A 21,606-nucleotide genomic window follows, 5' to 3' on the forward strand; every position below is an offset into this window, starting at 1 on the left:
ACCCCGTACCAGATTTCCGGACTCCGCTCGGGGAGGAATCTCGCGCCCGAGCGTCTGCGACCGGAAGTTGAGGGGAGGGGCCTAGTGTCGCGGGCGCCGGAGTGCCGGAAGTGCTTTTGGTGGATGGGGTTTTTCTACCTACCATTGGTTCCCCGTGGCTCTGCTTTCCATTTAGGAAGACTCGCGCGACCTGTTCCTTTCCCGCGCTTCGCCTTCAGACTTCCGAGATGTCTGCGATTCCTGCTGAGGAAAGTGACCAGCTGCTGATCCGACCCCTGTAAGGGCCCAGCGAGAGAGGGCACGAAGCCACGGGCTGTGAGAGGCGAGGCGGGGTGACCGGATGGTTGGCCTCCCAAGTCGCCCCCCTCGCCGGCAGGCCTCGGGAGCCGGCCCCTTGGTCCGCAGGGGCCGGCCAGGCCTCTCAGGCTGAAGGGGTTTGGAGAGCCGTGGATCGGAACGGGCCTGCTAGGTTGAATGGGACTTGGCTGTTTTCTTCAATCTCACGGGAGAGGATGTTGTTGGGGGCGGGGGAAATGTCTTTGGGCCGCTGGGCGCTAAAGAGTGGCAAGCCGTGCGGGAAGCGGTTGATGCTGATGGCGACAGGATGGGAGGAGGACCTGGATGAGGCTGTGGCGGTGGGAAGAAGAACTAAAGCTGTTGATTATTTCCACGTTTGCCAAGATGTGAAAGAGGGAATCGATTAGCTATGAGTTTTGACGTTCTGACTTCAGACCCTAGCAGAATAAGAAAGGTAGAAGGAGAGGGGAAAGAGCAGAGATGTTAAGGACAAAAACTCAGCCCTTGATTGTCCATGCGAAGGTTCGTCTTTTGGTGGAGATGGCCTTCTGCCAGAGAAACACTCTACAGATCTGGAATGAGGCTTAGAGGGGGAAACCATTGTGGAGAACCCTTTGCTGTAGATGAGCAATTTGAATTCACAAACATATATTTAGATATAAGTTAGCATCTCATTCACTTGTGCATTTTCAAAAGGTGGACAGTATCTACACATCCACCCAGTAAAGACTAGTTGAGCACCTACTGGGGACATAACACAAATTTCCCACTGCTTCGTTCACACTTGCCCTCTCTTCCTGTGTTCAGCAAACACTGAGCAAGTGTCCAGCGCCACACTAGGCATTGGAGATGCAAATAAGACAGTGCCAAGTTAACTGAATTCACCCTTTCAGAAGGAATTGCAGTGCAAAGTGAAAAGTTCTGGAGAGACAGTTGGGACTAATAGGAGATACTTACTTTGGGGTCAGACGTGGAATTCAGTCCCTTCTTTGTCACTTGCTAGGACAACAACTTCTCTGAACCCGTTTCTTTACGTAAAAATAATACGGCCACACTTACTGTGAGGATCATAGTAGGTGCTCAGTAAATGGTATATTAGGAGTGTACATACAGATTGGCATGCACTGAGTTCTGGGACAGTTACGGAAAAGGGATTTCTAACAAGTTGAGAAGAGAAGGCTAGTTCCTGCGTCCTGGAAAATACGGAGCATGACCTGAGCCTTAACGAATAAGTAGGAATTAAAGACAGGTCAAGGGCAGGGCAAGGATGTTCCAGGCAGGGGAAGTGGCACATGTGAAAATGAGAATGGTCACAGTTTGTGGCCAGTTTCCTTATGTCTGTGGTGAAAATGAGAATGGTCACAGTTTGTGGCCAGTTTCCTCATGTCTGTGGCTGAAAGATTAGCAGATGAGGTGGGAAAGGCTGTCAGGGACCAGCTTGTATACATACTAAGGAGTTTGAGTGTTTATCATGTCAGTTCTGGGGAGCCAGTGAAGGGTTTAAGCATCAATGGGATATAGTGGGAACTGTGTTTAGGAAGATCACTCATATCAGCAGTGTTGCAGATGAATAAGAGTGGGTTCAGTGGTGGGAATCCAGGAGGATGTAATTGAAATAATCCTGGTGAAAAGCAGTGAGAGCTTGGAATGAATGAAATGAACATCAGTGAGGTGGAAAGAAGTCGGTTTCAGAGAGTAAGGAAGTGAAATCTTTAGTTCTGTAGCTCATCAGATGTATTGGAAGGGGTAGTTGTGGAGAGGAGTGTTAGGATGTCTTGGGTTCCTAGGTTGAGCAACTGGTAAAAGGTTGTGTTATTCACTCGAGGAGTACGGGAGCTGGGGCAGGTCTGGAATAAATTTGGGAGTTCTGTTGTTTTATAACAGCTTTATTGAAATATAATTTACATACCATACAACTCATTAAAAGTGTACAATTCAGTGATTTCTAGTATATTCACTGACTTATCCAACCATCACCACTATCTAATTCCGGAACATATTCGTCATTCCAGAAAGAAAGCCCGTACCCATTAGCAGTCGCTCCCATATCCCCCCAACTTCCCTAGCCCCTGGCCACCACTAATCTACTTTCCTTCTCTACAGATTTGCCTATTCTGGACATTTTCCTTAAATGAGATCATATAATATGTAACCTTTTATGACTGGCTTCAGCTTCTTTCACTTAGCATAATGTTTCCAAGGTTTATAATTTGGGAGTTTTTAGTCATTTAGTAAGTATTTCTTGAGATTTCTTGCCTATCGGATACTGCAGCTGAATCGTAGTGAACAAAATAGACAATGTCTCTGCTTGTACAGTGCTTCCATTTTCATAGTGAGGAACAAACCATAAATAGGTAGAGTAACTTCATGTAGTTATGATAGAGTCCTGTGAAGGGCAAACAAGAGAAGGTAGTCAAGAGGAGGCCTCAGAAGGTGACATTTGGACTGAGACCCAAATGATACAAAATACAAAGGAGCCAGTCATGTCAGTAGCTGAGGGATATTCCAGGAGAAAAGCAAGTTCAAAGGACTTGAGGTGAAAACTAGTTTGGCATATTTGAATATAAAGTACCTGTGTGGTAGCCCAGGAGAAAGACCTAAAGGCCAGGTATCTTTTAGAGGCCTGGAATTGAGAACGATCTGGGCTACAGATACAGGCTTGGAAGTCATCAGCATGTCAAAAACGTGAGACTGAAGATCACAAAGCCTGAGAAGTGGGCCAAGGAGAGCCCCTTGCAGTACCAACATTTGAGGTGTGGGCAGAGGCGTGAGTGTGAAGGAAACGCCGGAGGAAAACCAGGGAGACAGATGACGGGCTGCGGAGAGAACAGGAGAAGGGCGCGGGAAAGGCTATTTGCACTTAGCAACAAAGAGCCACGTTGTAAGCACGGTTCCAGAAGAGTGGTTGGCAAAAGCTGGCTTGCAGTGAATTGAGTGGGAGGAGGTGAGGAACCAGCAGGGAGTGAGCACAGCTCTTAGGAGGCGGCCGGCGAAAGGAATAACGGAAATAAAGGAAATTAGATTGGAGGGGTTTTAATTTTCAGGTGAGAACGCTGTCGCACGTCTCAGTTGTGATGCTAAAGTAGCTGGGAAGGGCGATGTCGGTGAGGCAGCGGTGTCCAGGTCTTCAGGAGGGTGGAGTGTGCAGAGTGGAGAACCGTGGTGACAAGATGGGCCTCGGACAGAAAGAGCTCTGTTGTATTGCTACAGGGAAAATGGAGGGACACACGATGTTGGTGGGTTGGTAAGTGAAGTTGAGGAAACTGGCAAACATGAGCTGTATATTTTTTGATGCACAGAAGGCCCTCGGCTCGAGTGAAGAGGAAGGTAGAATGGAAAATGAGGATGAAGTTTGACATAGTTACTGTGGGAACTATAAGAGAAAACTGAGCTAGGGACACTTAAGAGGTTGCTTCATGGGCCAGTGAAAGGGGGAGGCCAGGAATTCATGGCAGCACCATGGTTGTTTGATTTTATCAACATCGTACTCTGCACTAGGATCTCCATTTGGGGGTAGAACCATCTCGTGTGTGTCTCCTAGTAAGTGGACTGAGTTCCTTGAGATCATGGTCCAGGTACTAGGCATTTCCATATGCGGCACTGACAGTACGGTGCTGGGTGTTGAATTGAGCGAGTGCAATGTTACCTAGGATGGGTGGGAAAAGACGTCAGAGAAGGTGAGGGACTGGAAAAACAGGTGAGGTTTAGCTTCAAGTGCATCTTGTGATAATTGGAAATTAAGGCTGTTGTAGTCATTTAAGAAGAAAGGAAAATTGTTGAAGTACTTGGCATCCAGTATCCTGAAATAACAAGTTAGAGAGCAAAGGCACTGAGTGCACGGCTATGAATAAAATTAGTCTATTTAAATTTAAGCTATAATGTAAAATGTAAATACATATTGTGCTCTTAAAGGCAATGAAAGAACTTTGAAGTGCCTATGAGTTTCACTTAAGTGCTGATCCTAGAAGTGTGAGCCCATAACGTGCATAACTGAGATTTCTGTTACATCATGATTTAACCCTAACCTTCAGAAGATTGAATTTAACCTTGGGCTTCTTGTATCTGTACCATCCCCTCCCATATCTTAGCAGCTGCAAAATCCCTCAACTCCCAAGGGTCACTTTCCATCTTTTCCCACATAGACACTCGTCTTCCCTATCTTTGTAAGTTTCTCAAACTCTTACCTGCCTCAGATAAGTGCTATCATCAAATGGGGCATAATTTAAGTTGTAAAAATATTTGGATTTATTGGGCTGGATTTTGATTGTTTTTAATCATCTTTTCTTTTCCCCTTCAATGTTTGCAGTGGAGCTGGGCAAGAAGTAGGAAGATCATGTATTATCCTGGAGTTCAAAGGAAGAAAAATAATGGTAATTATTTTGTAGTCTGGATAATAGTACGGCTCTGTCTGCGTTGGGGGTTAGATCTTTTCTAGTACTGTAGTTCTCTGTTTAGCTCCCAGAAAAATGTCATAGTTGGTGTATGTCTGTGCTGTGTAGGATTAATGTGAATAACAGTACACTTCGACTTAGTAATTTGACAGAACATTAAACTGAGAAGGAATAACGGATTGTAAAGATTTTACAATCTTTACAATCTAAGATTGTAAAATTGTCAACCAGCTCTCCTGAACTATTGCTTCTTCAAGATCCCTCTTCCACTCTTGGAGGGTCAAGCCAACCTCACTGCCCCACCCCCCACCCCACCCCCACCACCGCCACCACTCTCCATTGGAAGAGAGCCAAGGAACTGCGTGCCCGAACCCATGCAGAGCTCCAACCACCCCCACGCAGCCTGGGCTGACAGAGCCCTGGTTCAGCAGCTTAGATTCCTAAGTTTGCATCAGGGCCCCTGACCTTGGGCAAGGCAGGCTGGAGTTCTCTAAGCCCATTTCCTTACCTAAAAGAGAGGTTAGGAGAGATGATTTACATAGTCCTCACTAGAAAGGCACCTCGGTGGCTCATCGTGTTCCTGTGGTTCTACTTCTCCCAATCATTCAAGAACAGGCAGGTGTAAGATATTTTAGTCATTTATTGTATTAATGTGCTAGTAATGCCCCCAAAATGAATAGGTAACTCATTATGGCTGACTTCAAGAATTCCTTCCCCAGCGCCTTAAAATACTTCAATTGCCCTATTCTGGTAAGTTTCCCACTTCTGATGACTATCTTCTCAGTATAGCCAGATCCGGGAGTAGTGAAATCTATAAACTTAAAATGCCCACCATCTTCTGATATCAAAGTTTTTGAGAAAGAGTTCACCCATTGTTAGAGTGACCATAGAAACTAGCTGAAAAGAAGGTGTTTTTTTATCTTGTATCCTATGGCTTAAATGTGAGCTTTATTTTATATTTGTTTTGGGAAGTGAGAATTGTTAATGGCATATTTGAAATGTTTAATAAGAATTGCATTGCAGATGTTGGTGTATACAGTCCATCTTGATTATGTGTGTGATGTATTTGTTATAAATATTGTCTATTAAGTAAGTGTTAATAAAATGTGTAGGAGGGAGGCATCTGGGTGGCTCAGTTGTTAAGCATCTGCCTTCGGCTCAGGTCATGATCCCAGGGTTCTGAGATCGAGCCCTGCATTGGGCTCCCTGCTCGGCCAGAAGCCTGCTTCTCCCTCTCCCACTCCCCCTGCTTGTGTTCCCTCTCTCGCTGTCTCTCTCTCTCTCTCTGTCAATTAAATAAATAAATAAAATCTTAAAAAAAATAAAAAAATAAAAAGTGTAGGAGATTGTGATCCTTTTTTCTGTCTCTTTCAGTTGGACTGTGGGATCCACCCTGGCCTAGAAGGAATGGATGCTCTTCCTTATATTGATTTAATTGACCCAGCTGAGATTGATCTCCTGTTAATTAGTCAGTAAGTTATTTTCTTTATTAATGACACAGTTTTTCAAGAACTTTTACTATAAAGATCATTATCAGATTTTAAGATTCTGGTGTTTTAAGAGTATTTTCTGGGACACCTGGCTGGCTCAGTCAGCAGAGCATGCAACTATTGATCTCGGGGTTGTGAGTTTGAGTCCTACATTGATGGTAGAGTTTACTTAATAAAAAAAATCTTTTTTAAAGATTTATTTATTTAGAGAGAGAGCGCACGAGAGTGGGGGCGTAGGGTTGGGGCTGGGGGAGAGAGAATCTCCAATAGACTCCCCCACAGAGCACAGAGCCCAACGTTGCAGGGCCGATCCCAGGACCCTGAGATCATGACCTGAGCGAAAACCGAGTCGGATGCTTAATAAAAAGAATTTTAGGGGGGCGCCTGCGTGGCTCAGTCGTTAAGCGTCTGCCTTCAGCTCAGGTCATGGTCTCAGGGTCCTGGGATCGAGTCCCACATCAGGCTCCCTGCTCGGCGGGAGGCCTGCTTCTCCCTCCCCACTCCCCCTGCTTATGTTCTCTCTCTCGCTGTGTCTCTCTCTGTCAAATAAATAAATAAAATCTTTAAAAAAAGAAAAAAGAATTTTAGGGGCACCGAGGTGGCTCAGTTGGTTGAGCTGCTGCTGCTTTTTTTTTTTTTTTTTTAATTGGGCCATTTTCCAGCATTTATTTTCCAAAGGTAAGGCTTTAGTGTGTTTGTTTGTTTTTTCTTACAACATATTCTTTCATTGCAACATTTTCCTCAGCTTGAAAAACTGTGTCCCCGTGGGTGGACACTTGGTAAGGCTTTATTGTAAAAAGACAGTATTACACACTGTTGTCTGTTTCTTGCATATTTCAAGAACTGTGTTAGAAACTATGTTAAAGAACTGTGTTAAAACAGTTATTAAAATTGAAGAGTATTGCATTGCATTATTTTGAAATAATAGCAATTTCCAATTAAATGGAATTCATCTTCCTCATAAAATTTTAACATATACCCGTGAAGATATTACAATGTCAGATGAACCAGTACCTATTTCTTCAATATTATTCATATCAATAGAGCTTTTTAAAAAATTTTTTATTTAAGTTCAATTAATTAACATATAATATATTATTAGTTTCAGAGATAGAGGTCAGTGATTCATCTGTCTTACATAACACCCAGTGCTCATTATATCACGTGCCCTCCTTAATGTCCATCACCCAATTACCCCGTCCCTCAAGCAACCCTCAGTTTGTTTCCTATGATAAGAGTTTCTTAGGTTTATCTCCCACTCTGATTTCGTCTTGTTTTATTTTTTACCTCTCTTCCCCTATGCTCCTCTGTTTTGTTTCTTAAATTCCACATATGAGTAAGATCATATGATAATTATCTTTCTCCGATTGACTTATTTCGCTTAGCATAATATCCTCTATTTCTATCCATGTCATTATAAATAGCAAGATTTCATTTTTTGATGGCTGAGTAGTATTCCATTGTATATATTATACCACATCTTTTTTATCTATTCATCTGTTGATGGACATCTGGGCTCTTTCCATAGTTTGGCTGTTGTAGACATTGCTGCTATAAACATTGGGGTGTAGGTCCCCCTTCAGATCACTACATTTGTATCTTTGGGATAAATCCCTAGTAGTGCAATTGCTGGGTCATAGGATAACTCTATTTTCAACTTTTTGAGGAACCTTCATACAGTTTTCCAGAGTGGCTGCACCAGCTTGTATTCCCACCAACAGTGTAGAAGGGTTCCCCTTTCTCCACATCCTCACCAACACCTGTCATTTCCTGACTTGTTAATTTTAGCCATTCTGACTGGGGTGAGGTGGTATCTCATTGTGGTTTTTGATCACTCCCTGATGCCAAGTGATGTTGAGCGTTTATTCATGTGTCTGTTGGCCATTTGTATGTCTTCTTTGGAGAAATGTCTGTTCATGTCTTCTGCCCATTTCTTGATTGGATTATTGCAATTTGGGTAATGAGTTTGGTAAGTTCTTTATAGATTTTGGATTCTAGTCCTTTATCTGATAAGACATTTGCAAATATCTTCTCCCATTCTGTCAGTTGTCTTTTGGTTTTGTCCTGTTTTCCTTTGTTGTACAAAAGCTTTTTCTCTTCCTGAAGTTCCAGTAGTTCATTTTTGCCTTTGTTTCCCTTGCCTTGGAGACGTGTCTAGTAAGAAGTTGCTGCGGCCGCCTTTGAAGAGGTTGCTGCCTGTATTCTCTAGGATTTTGGTTGGCTTCCTATTTCACATTTAGGTTTTTCATCCATTTTGAGTCTGTTTTTGTGTATGGTGTGAGGAAATGGTCCAGTTTCATTCTTCTGCATGTGGTAGTCCAATTTTCCCAACACCATTTGTTGAAGAGACTGTCTTTTTTCCATTGGATAGTCTTTCCTGCTTTGTTGAAGATGAGTTGAGGATAGAGTTGAGGGTCCTTTTCTGGGTTCTCTATTCTGTTCCGTTGATCTATGTGTCTGTTTTTGTGCCAGTACCATACTGTCTTGATGATGACAGCTTTGTAATACAGCTTAAAGTCTGGAATTGTGATGCCACCAGCTTTGGTTTTTTTGTTTTTTTTTTTTTTCAACATTCCTTTGGCTATTTGAGGTATTTTCTGGTTCCATACAAATTTTGGGATTATTTGTTCCAGCTCTGTGAAAAAAGTTGAAGGTATTTTGATAAGGATTGCATTGAATATGTAGATTGCTCTAGGTAGCATAGACGTTGTAATAATATTTGTTCTTCCAGTCCATGAGCATGAAATGTTTTTCCATTTCTTTGTGTCCTCCTCAGTTTCTTTCATGAGTGTTATATAGTTTTCTGAGTACAGATCCTTTGCCTCTTTGGTTAGGTTTATTCCTAGGCATCTTATGGTTTTGTGTGCAACTGTAAATGGGATCGACTCCTTAATTTCTCTTTCTTCTGTCTCATTGTTAGTGTATAGAAATGCAGCTGCTTTCTGTGCATTGATTTTATATTCTGCCACGTTGCTGAATTCCGTTTTGAGTTCTGGCAATTTTGGGGTGGGGTCTTTTGGGTTTTCCACATAGAGTATCATGTCATCTGCTTAGCGTGAGAGTTTGACTTTTTTTTTGCTGATTGGATGCTAGTTTATTTCTTTTTGTTGTCGTGATTGCTGAGGCTAGGACTTCTAGTACTATGTTGAACAACAGTGGTGAGAGTGGACATCCCTGCTGTGTTCCTGACCTTAGGGGACAAGCTCTCAGTTTTTCCCCATTGAGAATGATATTTGCTGTGGTCTCTTTATAGATGGCTTTTATGAAATTGAGATATGTACCCTCTATCCCTACACTGTGAAGAGTTTTAATCAAGAAAGAATGCTGTACTTTGTCAAATGCTTTTTCTGCATATATTGAGAGGATCATATGATTCTTGTCCTTTTTTTTATTAATGTATTGTATCACATTGATTGATATGCGGATGTTGAACCAACCTTGCAGCCCAGGAATAAATCCCACTTGGTCATGGTGAATAATCCTTTTAATGTACTGTTGGATCCTATTGGCTAGTATATTGGTGAGAATTTTTACATCCATGTTCATCAGGGATATTGGTCTGTAATTCTTTTTGGTGGGGTCTTTGTCTGGTTTTGGGATCAAGGTAATGCTGGCCTCATAAAAAAGAGTTTGAAAGTTTTCCTTCCATTTCAATTTTTTGAAACAGCTTCAAAAGAATAGGTATTAATTCTTCTTTAAATGTTTGATAGAATTCCCCTGAATTCCCCTGGGAAGCCACCTAGCCCTGGACTCTTATTTGTTAGGAGATTTTTGATTACTGCTTCAATTTCCTTGCTGGTTATGGGTCTGTTCAGCTTTTCTATTTCTTTCTGTTTCAGTTTTGGTAGTCTGTACGTTTCTAGGAATGCATCCATTTCCTCCAGATTGCCTAATTTGTTGGCATATAGTTGCTCATAATATGTTCTTATTATTGTTTGTATTTCTTCAGTGTTGGTTGTAATCTCTCCTCTTTCATTCATGATTTTATTTATTTGGGTCCTTTCTCTTTTCTTTTTGATAAGTCTGGCCAGTGGTTTATCGATCTTATTAATTCTTTCAAAGAACCAGCTCCTAGTTTTGTTGATCTCTTCTAAGCTGGAGTGGCAATCCTTATTTAAGACAAATTAGATTTTAAACCAAAGACTGTAATAAGAGATGAGGAAGGACATTCATAATTAAAGGGTCTATCCAACAAGAAGATCTAACAATTGTAAATATTTATGCCCCTAACATGGGAGCAGCCAATTATTTAAACCAATTAATAACAAAATTAAAGAAACACATTGATAGTAATAGAATAATAGGGGACATTAGCACCCCACTCACTGCAATGGACAGATCATCTAAGCAGAAGATTAACAAGGAAACAAGGGCTTTGAATGACACACTGGACCAGATGGGCTTCACAGATATATTCAGAGCATTCCATCCTAAAGCAACAGAATACACATTCTTCTCGAGTGCACAGGGAACATTCTCTAGAATAGATCACATATTGGGTCACAAATCAGGTCTCAACCAGTATCAAAAGACTGGAATCATTCCTTGAATATTTTCAGACCACAATGCTTTGAAACTGGAACCCAATCACAAGAAGAAATTTGGAAAGAGCTCAAATACATGGAGGCTAAAGAGCATCCTACTAAAGAATGAATGGATCAACCAGAAAATTAAAGAAGAATTTTTAAAAAGTTCACGGAAACAAATGAAAATGAAAACACAACTGTTCAAAACCTTTGGGATGCAGCAAAAGCGGTCCTAAGAGGGAAATAGATAGCACTATAAGCCTTTCTCAAGAAACAAGAAAGGTGTCAAATACACAAGCTAACCTTACATCTAAAGGAGCTGGAGAAAGAACAGCAAATAAAGCCTAAACCTAGCAGGAGAAGAAAATTAATAAAGATTAGAGCAGAAATCAATGAAATAGAAACCAAAAGAATAGTCGGTTGAGCTTCTGACTCTCAGTTTCAGCTGGGGTGGTGATCTAGGTCTTGGGATCACCCTGCCTCCGGCTCTACAGAACTGGATGTTCTATTCCTTCCCTCTGCACATAACCTACCCTGGATGCTCTGAAAGTATCCATATGCACCTGTTACACAGAACTTTTCTGTACAGTGAGCAACAGTTTCATTTCATATAGTTTATGCTGAATAGTATTTTAAAAATTGACAATCTTTTTGTTTCTTTTTAAGTTTCCATTTGGATCACTGTGGAGCTTTGCCCTGGTTTCTACAGAAGACAAGTTTCAAAGGAAGAACATTTATGACTCATGCTACGAAAGCTATTTATAGATGGCTTCTTTCAGATTATGTCAAAGTCAGGTAAATTGCTCTATTAGATTTATACAGGAATTTGCTTCTACAGAATACATATAGTTCAAGATATGGACCATTTTGTGTTTGGAAGTGAGACACTATTTTTATTCACAAGGATGTCATTAATTTGTCATTCAGTATCAACTCTTCAAATACCCATTGTGTACCCAGCACCTTCCTGACCATAAAGTCTTTATGAAGTTTTTACATCCCTAACTCTTTGTAATTTAGGTGAATTATAAGGTATGCTAACAATATTTTATAAACAGGATTTTATGATTTTATTAAAATTTAAGATCAAGTACATGATACAGTGATATATATTGAAATTGTATTTTAGATTATTTGATCAAAGCAAATTACTATCTTAAATGAAAAAGTTTCGTGAGGATGTTTTTTTCAGTTGTAAGAGGATAATCAGAAAAGTTAGAAGCATTTTTGTGATACCTACAGCATGAATTATTAGTCTTCAAAAGTTTACTGTTTAATTTGTCTATTCCAAAAATAGCTAAGAGGCAATTTGTTATTCTTCATGTGTAAATATAAAAGAATGGAAGAGTTACCCTTAGTAATTATACTGCTTACCACTTAAATAATGCTAACCATGTGCAGACACAGTCCTTACTTCTCAACATCTATTAACTCATCTTCCTCTCGACTTCATGATGTAGGTTCTGTTATGAGTCCCATTTTACAGGTGATGAAACTGAGACACACACAGGTTAGGTGATTCGCCCATGATGGTCCTAGTAAGAGACAAAGCTGGGATTTACCAAGCAGTATGGCACCAGAGTCTGTGGCCTTAACCATCACTCCCTTATGCTTTTTGGGAAGTACATTAGCATAATTTTCAGGAGAAAACTTACACTACACTTTATGTAGAGAAATCTTTTCACATCCTGATGTGAAACTCTCTGTTGTGGTTCAGCGTGTGTGTGTATATGAGTGAGTTTATCACTCAGGAGTGTTGGGGGAAAAAACATTGAGAAATACCATCATAAGAGTACTATGCTGTAATTTATTATGTACTTTGCTTAAAATCATGCTTTGTAGCTGTACACATAAAACGTTTTTATTACTATAATTACCAAGTAAAAAAATACACAAAATGTCCAAGAGATTCTAAGTAGCATAATCCATACAGTGGAAGAACTTTGCGGCTATTTTGTTGACGGTCTCTGAGTTCAGAGAGTTTTAAAAAACCTTCCCCTTAATTTTCTGTGTTGGCCTCTTTAAATATTTAGTAATATATCAGCAGACGACATGCTGTATACAGAGACGGATCTGGAAGAGAGCATGGACAAAATTGAAACCATCAACTTCCATGAAGTTAAAGAAGTTGCAGGAATCAAGTTTTGGTGTTACCACGCAGGCCACGTCCTAGGAGCTGCCATGTTCATGATTGAGATCGCGGGCGTGAAGGTACTCTTGCTCTGGCAGCTTCCTCTCCAGGAGAAATCCACGCAGAGCTTTGTGCCCCCAAGTGACACTAGAGGAAATTCCTTAAGACTTGCGAGGTGTCTAAACACTGAAATGTAGGATAAAATTAAGTTGATGCTTTTTCCTTTTAAATACCACAGTTCATATCCCCATGGTAAGACTTCCTGTATCAAGATTCGAAAGAGTAAAGTAAGCTTCTCAAAAGACTAACGGTCCTTCACAGTACATAGGATTGATTCCTTTCCAGCGTCCTTTAGAAAAATGATGAGGGCAGAGCTGTCTTTGTGGCTGTACCTGTTTCACGTTAAACCGTGGTTGGGCATTTGTGTCATCTTGGTGTTCTGGGATTCACCTGTAAGCCCCTGGAAGGGGCAGGGCGCTGCATGAGCGACCGGGGTTCATCAGATCAGATCTTTGCCGCCATCCTTGTAAACACAGATGGATGACAGCACCAGCTCTTACCTCTGCTGCACGTTGGAGTCACTTAGGGACCCTGTTTAAAAATACTCATCAAATCAGACTCTGAGGGTGTGGCCTTGGCTTTTTTTTTTTTTTCCTCTTTTAAGTTTTCTAGGTGATTCCTATGTGTAGGCAGAGCTGAGCATCAATGCTCTGGAGTAATACTGTCCTGAATTGTTAGCAGCTGCTCATTGGTTTGAAATGTTTACACATCAAGTTGTACTAAGTATTGCTAAATCATTTATCCTTACTATGTGCTCAGAGGCACAAAAAATAACCAGAAAATAGCACAAATGCAGATCTGAATTCCCATGTGAAATTTGATGCATACCTTCCTATGTTTTTGTCTTCCACTTTAGATGGTTTTTCCATATACCTTAGTAGAGTTCTTTCCTCATCATGCCCTTTTTGTCTCAGGTGTCCAGAGCACTTCCCAGGTTTATTAATACACAGGTTGTCTGTGCTGGGTGCATCTGGGAGCGTATCATTCCTCCAAGTTAGAGTGAATAATTGAAACACTGGACAGTTTATATAACCGAACTGAGATACACACTTTGAATTAGACATAAGTATTGCATCTAAATTTCATCACTTGTAAGCTATTTTTCCTACTGAACTTCACCTTCAGATTTTATGAGCTAAATATCTTCACTAGTAAAACAAAACCTTCCAAAATCCTGACTTTCTAGCTTTATGTTTTTCACAGCTATTGTACACAGGTGATTTCTCAAGACAAGAAGACAGACACTTAATGGCAGCTGAAATTCCTAATATTAAACCTGATATTCTTATTATTGTAAGTATTAGTGCTGTGTGTTTTAATTAGTGTAATGTATGCAGGATTTTTTTCTAGTGGAAAAAAATATCATGATCTCATTTTCATAATATATGTTATCAGATGTAATTGTACTAGTTTTTTTTAATTTATTTTAATTTATTTTTTTTAAGATTTTACTTATTTGAGAGAGACAGCAAGAGTGAGAGAAAGCACAAGCAGGGAGAGGGGGAGAGGGCAGGGGGGCAGTAGGCTCCCTGCTGAGCAGGGAGCCCAATGCGGGGCTCTATCCCAGGACCCTGGGGTCATGACCTGAGCCGAAGGCAGATGCTTAACCGACTGAGCCACCCAGGCGCCCCTACTTGTATTTTTAATTCATTTTTTTTGCTTCTCTTAGTGCAGCTCCACCTTCTTGCTCTTATGTGATAACTCTAGCCTTGAATCAGAGATGATAGGACACCTCCTAAGTATTTTCATCTAAGGGAATTACCCCAAATTCATAGAACCTCTTAAGGGTTGTATAGAAATGGTGTGACCCCACTGCCTTGGCCATGGTTACTGTCTTTCAGGTCATAGCAACCGCTAACTTTCTGTGTGTGTTCTAGCTGCCTACTAGTTTGCAAGTCACAGGAGAATAAAAATCAATTTAATTGTACAGGGCTTTTGGTGAGGGCTGGGGTGGTGGTTGATGAGGAACAAATTAATAATGTGTATTGGTGACAGGTCAGGGATTAGGAGAGAGAGCTCTTGGGCCTATGGCATATAGAAGAGTATCAAGTAAATTTAGTTCAAGGCTGAAGAACTGTCGGTCTCTCCCTCACCACCCATAACATCCCCCAACCATCCAAGTATGAGAGACCCCGCATATTGCTGTCCCTAAGCAACGTATAAATGAATTCGTTTTCACTCAGTTAATTGTACCCTACACATAAATTGATCTTAATCTAAGGGAATTTTTGTGGGGTTTTTTTTTAACCCTCAGGAAAAAAAGTTATTTTCATTATATCTGGTACTTTAGAGCAGTACTTCTCAAACTTTGATGTTGCATATGAATCATCTGGTCATGTTAAAATACAGATTTGGATTCAGTAGGTCTGGGCTGGGGCCTAAGATTCAGCACGTCTAACAAGCTCCCGGGGATGCCCATGCAGCTGGCCAGTGGGCCACACCTAGTGAGGCTTGAGGGATATTCTTAAAGAGAACTATAAGAAACAATATCTATTTCTGTTTTACAAGCTCTGATTTATCAAAGGTGGGAGAAATACCCTTTTTCCCATCCACGGAAAGCAAAATGGTTTAAAAAAATAAAAAGAATTATCTTGAGCAGGGAAGATACTTTATTTTAAATTTTTTTCCTGATTCCTTTTTCTAAAAATTTTTTACTGCTTAGTCAGATCTGAATTCTAACGTTTTTATTTGCTCTTCTTTTCAATTAGTATTATAACAATGTGTTCAAGTAAATGGCATGTTAATGGAGAAATGAATCACTTTGCTGCTACATTTTATTGACGTTTAACTTTTGTATTCTTTGGCAAGCGTCAGTCTCGGTCTCATACTTCTAACATGTCATTTAGGAATCTACTTATGGGACCCATATCCATGAGAAGCGTGAAGAGCGAGAAGCAAGATTCTGTAACACTGTTCATGACATTGTAAACAGAGGGGGCAGAGGTCTCATTCCTGTCTTTGCTCTTGGAAGGGCTCAGGAGCTGCTCTTGATTTTAGGTATGCCTTTTCCTTTTTATTGGGGGATTCTCAAAATCTTGGAGTGCCTTTCTATCCAGGTAATTGCCTGGCCTCGGATAGGTCATTCTGCCTTTCTGGGCTTCAGTTTCTGCATCTAAAAATATGTAGTGCTGTAAAAGCCCAGAGAAACAGTGACCCTTGGGCGCTGCTACTGGGAATATAAGTGGTGCCCTTTTCTGGAAGTTGCCAACAGCCTCAGAACTCTCTGCAGTGAGCCTCAGGAGTCCTAAAAATATGTCACCTTTTGACCCAGGAGTACCGCCTGTGGGAAATATATGATACAAAGAAAATATTTATCAGTAAGGGTATCCCTCATTTTAGTAGTTTTAAAAAATATTTATTTATTTGGGCGGGGGGCAGAGCGAGAGAATCTTAAGCAGACTCCTCCCTGAGCGCGGAGCCCCATGTGGGGCTCGATCTCACGACCCTGAGGTCATGACCTGAGCTGAAATCAGGAGTCGGACACTCAACCGACTGAGCCATCCAGGTGCGCCACTTAGGGAGACTTTTTAGTTCAAGACTTCTAAGGATAAATTTGACTTGCAGTTAGAAAAAAGGACCGAGAGAAAACTGGACTGGCTTAGGATGCAGAAAATGCAGCTCCTACCATGTCCTATCTCTCACAGATCAGCTTTTGAGCTGGGGTCATTTACTCCATTTTTCCTTTTCAGTGTAATAGGGATAGACTTAGCCTTATTCTACAGATGGAAGTGAGAGCAAGAGCTCTATGTAACCATTTCTAGTTCTTCACACTGAAGCTGTATACAGTCTTTAAGAAGAGCGCTTTCCCCAAATAGCATCGCAGAATGGTTGAGTTAGAAGGGATCATTAAGTATAAATATACGCAGAAAGTGGCACCCATTGTTCCTCTTATTACAAAAAAACTTACCCACTTTCTCACTATCCAGATTTAACATCTTTCCAGTCATTTGTGTATTTTTTTTTTTTAAAGATTTTATTTATTTATTTGACAGAGAGAGGGAACACAAGCAGGGGGAGTGGGAGAGGGAGAAGCAGGCTTCCCGCGGAGCAGGGAGCCCAATGCGGGGCTTGATCCCAGGACCCTGGGATCATGATCTGAGCCGAAGGCAGGCGCTTAATGACTGAGCCACCCAGGCACCCCCATTTGTGTATTTTTAACTAGGATTGGAGTACATACTGTTTTGAACCCTAGTTTTTTGAAATACTAAAATGATGGGGGCACCTGGGTGGCTCAGTCAGTTGAGCCTCTGATTCTTGGTTTTGGCTCAGGTCATGCTCTCGTGGGTCGTGGGATCAAGCCCTGTGTTGGGCTTCTCTCTCAGTGGAGAGTCTCTCTCTCCCTCTGCCCGCCCCCCCCCCACCCCGCTCATGTTCTCTCTATCTAAAATAACTAAATAAATAAAGTCTTTAAAATAAGTTAAATAAATAAAAAGTCTCCATAACAAAGTAATTTGAAGAACAGAGGAAATTGGGAAGGGGAAACCATGTTGTTATCATCAAATTGGGTTGCCAGATTCAGCACATAAAAATATAAGACACAAGTTTAATTCAGTTAAACTTGAATTTCAGATAAATAATGAATACTATTTTAGCACAAGTGTCCCAAATATTTAATATATATTCTTACCCTGAAAATCTTTTGTTTTTTCTCTGAAATTCAAGTTTAACTTGTTATTTGGTATTTTTATCTGGCAAGTCTACCATCAGGGCGTATGTTATGATTCCTTTTCTGAACCAGGACTGCTCTATGTGATTGCTTGCTCCTTTTCACCTAAATTCTCCCTTACAATGTAGTATAATAGAGGATAGCCATTTGAATGACTGGTTTCAAATTTCATCTGTGTTCTAGCCATGTGACCTTGGGGCAAGTTATTTAACTTTTCTTTGATATTTTAAAATTTATACATAAAAATACACACAAAAATTAGAAGTAATATGACCTTGGTATGTAGAATGCATTGCAAGGTACTTGAGAAATAAAAGTGTATGGAAAACTTTGACACCATTAAAAATTTTAATTACATCAGTAAAAACATGAGCAGAATAAACCAGAGGGCAAAGCAGGAAATATTTCACGTGTATGACAGGAAAAGTCCCTGTCCTTCTATAGAGTTTTTACTTATAGTCAAGTAGAAAAATAACATTCCCTCCCTATTCAACCTTTGTTTAAGCCTATTTCCTAATCTATAAGATGGAGATGAATCTTCATAAGGTTTATAAAAATTAGAAATAATATGTAAATAATAATTGTAAACTGCATACTAGGCATTTAACACATTTCCTAAAGGCAGGTGTGCCTAGGAGAATAAATGATACCTTTTGACCATACTACTCTTATAATATTTTGGGATTTAATGAGAGTTTTCCCCTAAAATAAGACTTCTTTAAAGGTGTATTGCCCACAGTTTTCCTATATTATCAGAAACTGTTTGGCAGCTTTTTAAAAAAATATAATCAAACAGTAATGTTACTGTCCTGTTTTTAAGTGTTCAGTAACAATTTTAACTCTGGCAGTCCTATTTTGTAACTAGCAAAGTCTGACTACAAAAAGCCTAATTTTGATAACTCTTTGAAATACTGAGAGTACATTTTTATTTAAAACTATCCCAGAATTTAGTGTCTCTCTAAGGTAATAAGTTATGGTCTGTTACTCACTGTAAACTTCTACTGAATTGTTTTTAAAACCTTCCACATCTTGGGACTGTGATCACAACATTCTTTTCAGGTCATGCACTAGTATTTAGAAATAAGTTTTGATTTTGTAAGTTTAAGTTAGAACCAGGCTAATTTTCTTGAACTCTTTAAAACGTATTAAACATGGGCGCCTGGGTGGCTCAGTCGTTAAGCATCTGCCTTCAGCTCAGGTCATGGTCCCAGGGTACTGGGATCGAGCCCCGCATCGAGCTGCCTGCTTCTCCCTCTCCCACTCCCCCTGCTTGTGTTCCCTCTCACTATGTCTCTGTCAAATAAATAAAATCTTTTTCAAAAATAAATAAATAAATAAAATATATTAAAACAAAAAGGGAGAAGATATTTGCAAATCATACATCTGGTAAAGGGTTAATAATGAAAATATATAAAGAACCTACACAACCTAAAATCAAAAAACAACCTGATTAAGAAAATGGGCAGAGAACTGGAAAAACATTTTTCCACAGAAAACATCCAGATGCCCAACAGGCCCATAAAAAGATGCTCAACATCACTCATCATTCAAGGGAAATGCAAATCAGAACCGCAGTGAGATGAGATACCACCTCACACCTGCCAGATAGGCTGTTACCAAAAGGACAAAAAAAAAAAAAAAAAGATAAATGTTGGCGAGGATGTGGAGCAAAGGAACCATTGTGCACTGTTGGTGGGAATGTAAATTGGTGCAGCCACCATATGGAGGCTCCTCAAAAAATTAAAAATCAAAATACCATATAATCTAGCAGTCCTACTTCTGGGTTTTTATCCAAAGAAAATGAAAACACCAATTTAAAGACGTATATGCACCCTCTGTTCATTGCAGCATTATTTATAATAGCCAAGACATGGAAATGACCTAAGTGTTCACTGATGAATGAATGATAAAGAAGATATAGTATATAGAGACAGTGGAGAATATTACTCTGCCACAAAAAAGGATGAAATCTTGCCATTTGCAACATGTATGGACTCAGAGGGTATTCGGCAGCGAAATAAGAGAGAAAGACAAATACCATATGACTTCACTTACACGTGGAATCTAAAAAACAAAACAAATGAACAAACCAAACAGAAACAGGCTCATAAATAGAGGAAACAAACTGTTGGTTTACCAGACGTGGGAGGGCTTAGGGGTCAAGCGAAACAGGTGAAGGGGATTAAAATGTACAAACTTCCAGTTAGACGATAAAGACGTTATGGAAATGTAATCTGCAGCATAGGGAATATAGTTAGTGGTATTGTAATAACTTTGGTGACGGATGGTAGCTAGACTTACCATGGGGATCATTTTGTAGTGTATAAAAATATCGAGTCACAGCTTTGCACAGTGGCAGTATCGTAGCCAATGAGGTTTATCCGAGGCGCGATTATTGCTAATTGAAAAATATCGAGTCACTATGATATACACCTGAAACTAATAGGATATCATATGTCAGTGGTACTTCAATTTGAAAAAAAAATGTTAGCCTAGCCAGGACCAGGCCCCTAGGGAGCCTTCAGACCCTGGAAGTCCCTCCCGCTGCTCCACGAGAGCCTCTGCGCCTTGGCCCGGAGCTAAAGCACAAGAGGGGCCAACATGTGTTGAAAGAAGGAGCACCCTTTCTAACCAGAGGCTGCATCCCAGAGCCTTGGGCCACCTGTGGGTATCAAATCCTAGCTGCCCACATTCTGGTGCGTGATCTTGGATCTTGGGCACGGGGTTTGGTATTTCTGAGCCTCCATTCCTTCTGTAAGATGCGGACCCTGTGTGCTCTCTCTGTGGTCGCAGACGCCTATGGGAGCCCTGCTCAGCACGCCCAGGAAATGGCAGCCACTGCTCGTGCCGCTAGCCATCCCTGCCTCCGGGCTGCAGGGCCACCAGGGAAACCAAGGGGCAGGAACTAGAGCCTCGATTACAAGCAGCCTACAGGAAGCTGACTGACTAAAGCAAGACGGAATGTACTGGAAGGTATTGGTGTCCCCAGACTGTCCAGGAAAAATGGGAAGCCAGCATGGAACAGGGACCCTCCTGAGGGCAGAAGGCAAGATCTCCTAGGAATGCGTCCCAGGAAGGAGCACCCACTTACTGTTACCTGGGTGTCTGCAGGCAGGGCGAGCCCTGTGAGAGGCCTACCAGGTGCAGAGCCGTGAGGATGAGGCCTACTGTGGAAAGGACCAGAAGGGACCGGAGAGAGGAGATGGCCTCAAGGAAAACAGCCAAGACCGGCAGCCCACCCCCACCACCCCCCCCGGCTTTCCAGCCCCGTGCACAGCAGTGTCTTGAGTGGGGCTTACCCTTAACCAGGGTAGCAATTAGTACAGACAGAGCTGACATGCTGAACGAATTGTGTGTGCTTGTGATGACAAATTGTATTTCTAACACCCCAGGGCGGTCCAAACCTTGGTATCTGCTATTAACACATAAATTAGTCATTTACAAAAATTGTGAGAGAGCGAAATATATATATAGTTGTATAAATATATATATATGTATAAATACTGTTGCATATACATGATTCTAGGCTTTATTTCTTGGTTGTCTGAATTTCTTATAATTCGTTTATTATTTGAACTATATACCCCACACAACAAAATGAAATTTGTTTTTTATAAAATCTCTCTAGATGAGTACTGGCAGAATCACCCAGAACTCCATGATATTCCCATATACTACGCATCCTCTTTGGCCAAGAAGTGCATGGCAGTGTACCAGACATATGTAAATGCCATGAATGACAAAATCCGCAAACAGATCAACATCAATAATCCCTTTGTTTTCAAGCACATTAGTAACCTCAAGGTGAGTGCTGAGGAAGGACCCGTAAACACAGAGGAGTCGGTAGTGCTCACAGCTACTGCCATTGATTCTGAGGCCCAGTCCTTCTTGCTGAGGTCTCGCTGTTTCTCTAGCAGGCACCGTTTTTCTTCATGAAAACAACAATTTAGCAACTGGCATTCTTTTCTGCTTAACAGTTTTTGCCACTTGTTCCAAGTCTGCATACATTCTCAGTATCTACTGTTGCTGATGAAGTTGGGTCTCT

The 21,606-nt window shown here is 40.8% G+C and overlaps 1 protein-coding gene and 1 non-coding gene across 2 annotated transcripts in view; both read left to right on the forward strand.

Annotated features, from left to right (window-relative positions):
- The first annotated feature begins 95 nt into the window (after positions 1 to 95).
- Positions 96 to 21,606, forward strand: part of CPSF3 (cleavage and polyadenylation specific factor 3) — a 43,337-nt gene continuing 21,826 nt past the window's right edge. The window contains exons 1-8 of the mRNA XM_036097536.2: positions 96 to 277; positions 4,604 to 4,667; positions 6,063 to 6,160; positions 11,371 to 11,499; positions 12,738 to 12,915; positions 14,099 to 14,188; positions 15,742 to 15,892; positions 21,190 to 21,365. Coding sequence (XP_035953429.1) covers positions 228 to 277; positions 4,604 to 4,667; positions 6,063 to 6,160; positions 11,371 to 11,499; positions 12,738 to 12,915; positions 14,099 to 14,188; positions 15,742 to 15,892; positions 21,190 to 21,365 — 936 coding nt within the window. The 5' untranslated portion in view covers positions 96 to 227. The remainder of the gene's footprint in view (positions 278 to 4,603; positions 4,668 to 6,062; positions 6,161 to 11,370; positions 11,500 to 12,737; positions 12,916 to 14,098; positions 14,189 to 15,741; positions 15,893 to 21,189; positions 21,366 to 21,606) is intronic.
- LOC118539205 (U4 spliceosomal RNA) lies at positions 19,903 to 20,050 on the forward strand. Its single transcript, XR_004919042.1, has one exon. It is a non-coding gene; the product is annotated as a U4 spliceosomal RNA (small nuclear RNA).

The sequence above is a fragment of the Halichoerus grypus genome, chromosome 10 (genome assembly GCF_964656455.1).
Source record: "Halichoerus grypus chromosome 10, mHalGry1.hap1.1, whole genome shotgun sequence".
Classification (NCBI taxonomy): Eukaryota; Metazoa; Chordata; class Mammalia; order Carnivora; family Phocidae; genus Halichoerus; species Halichoerus grypus.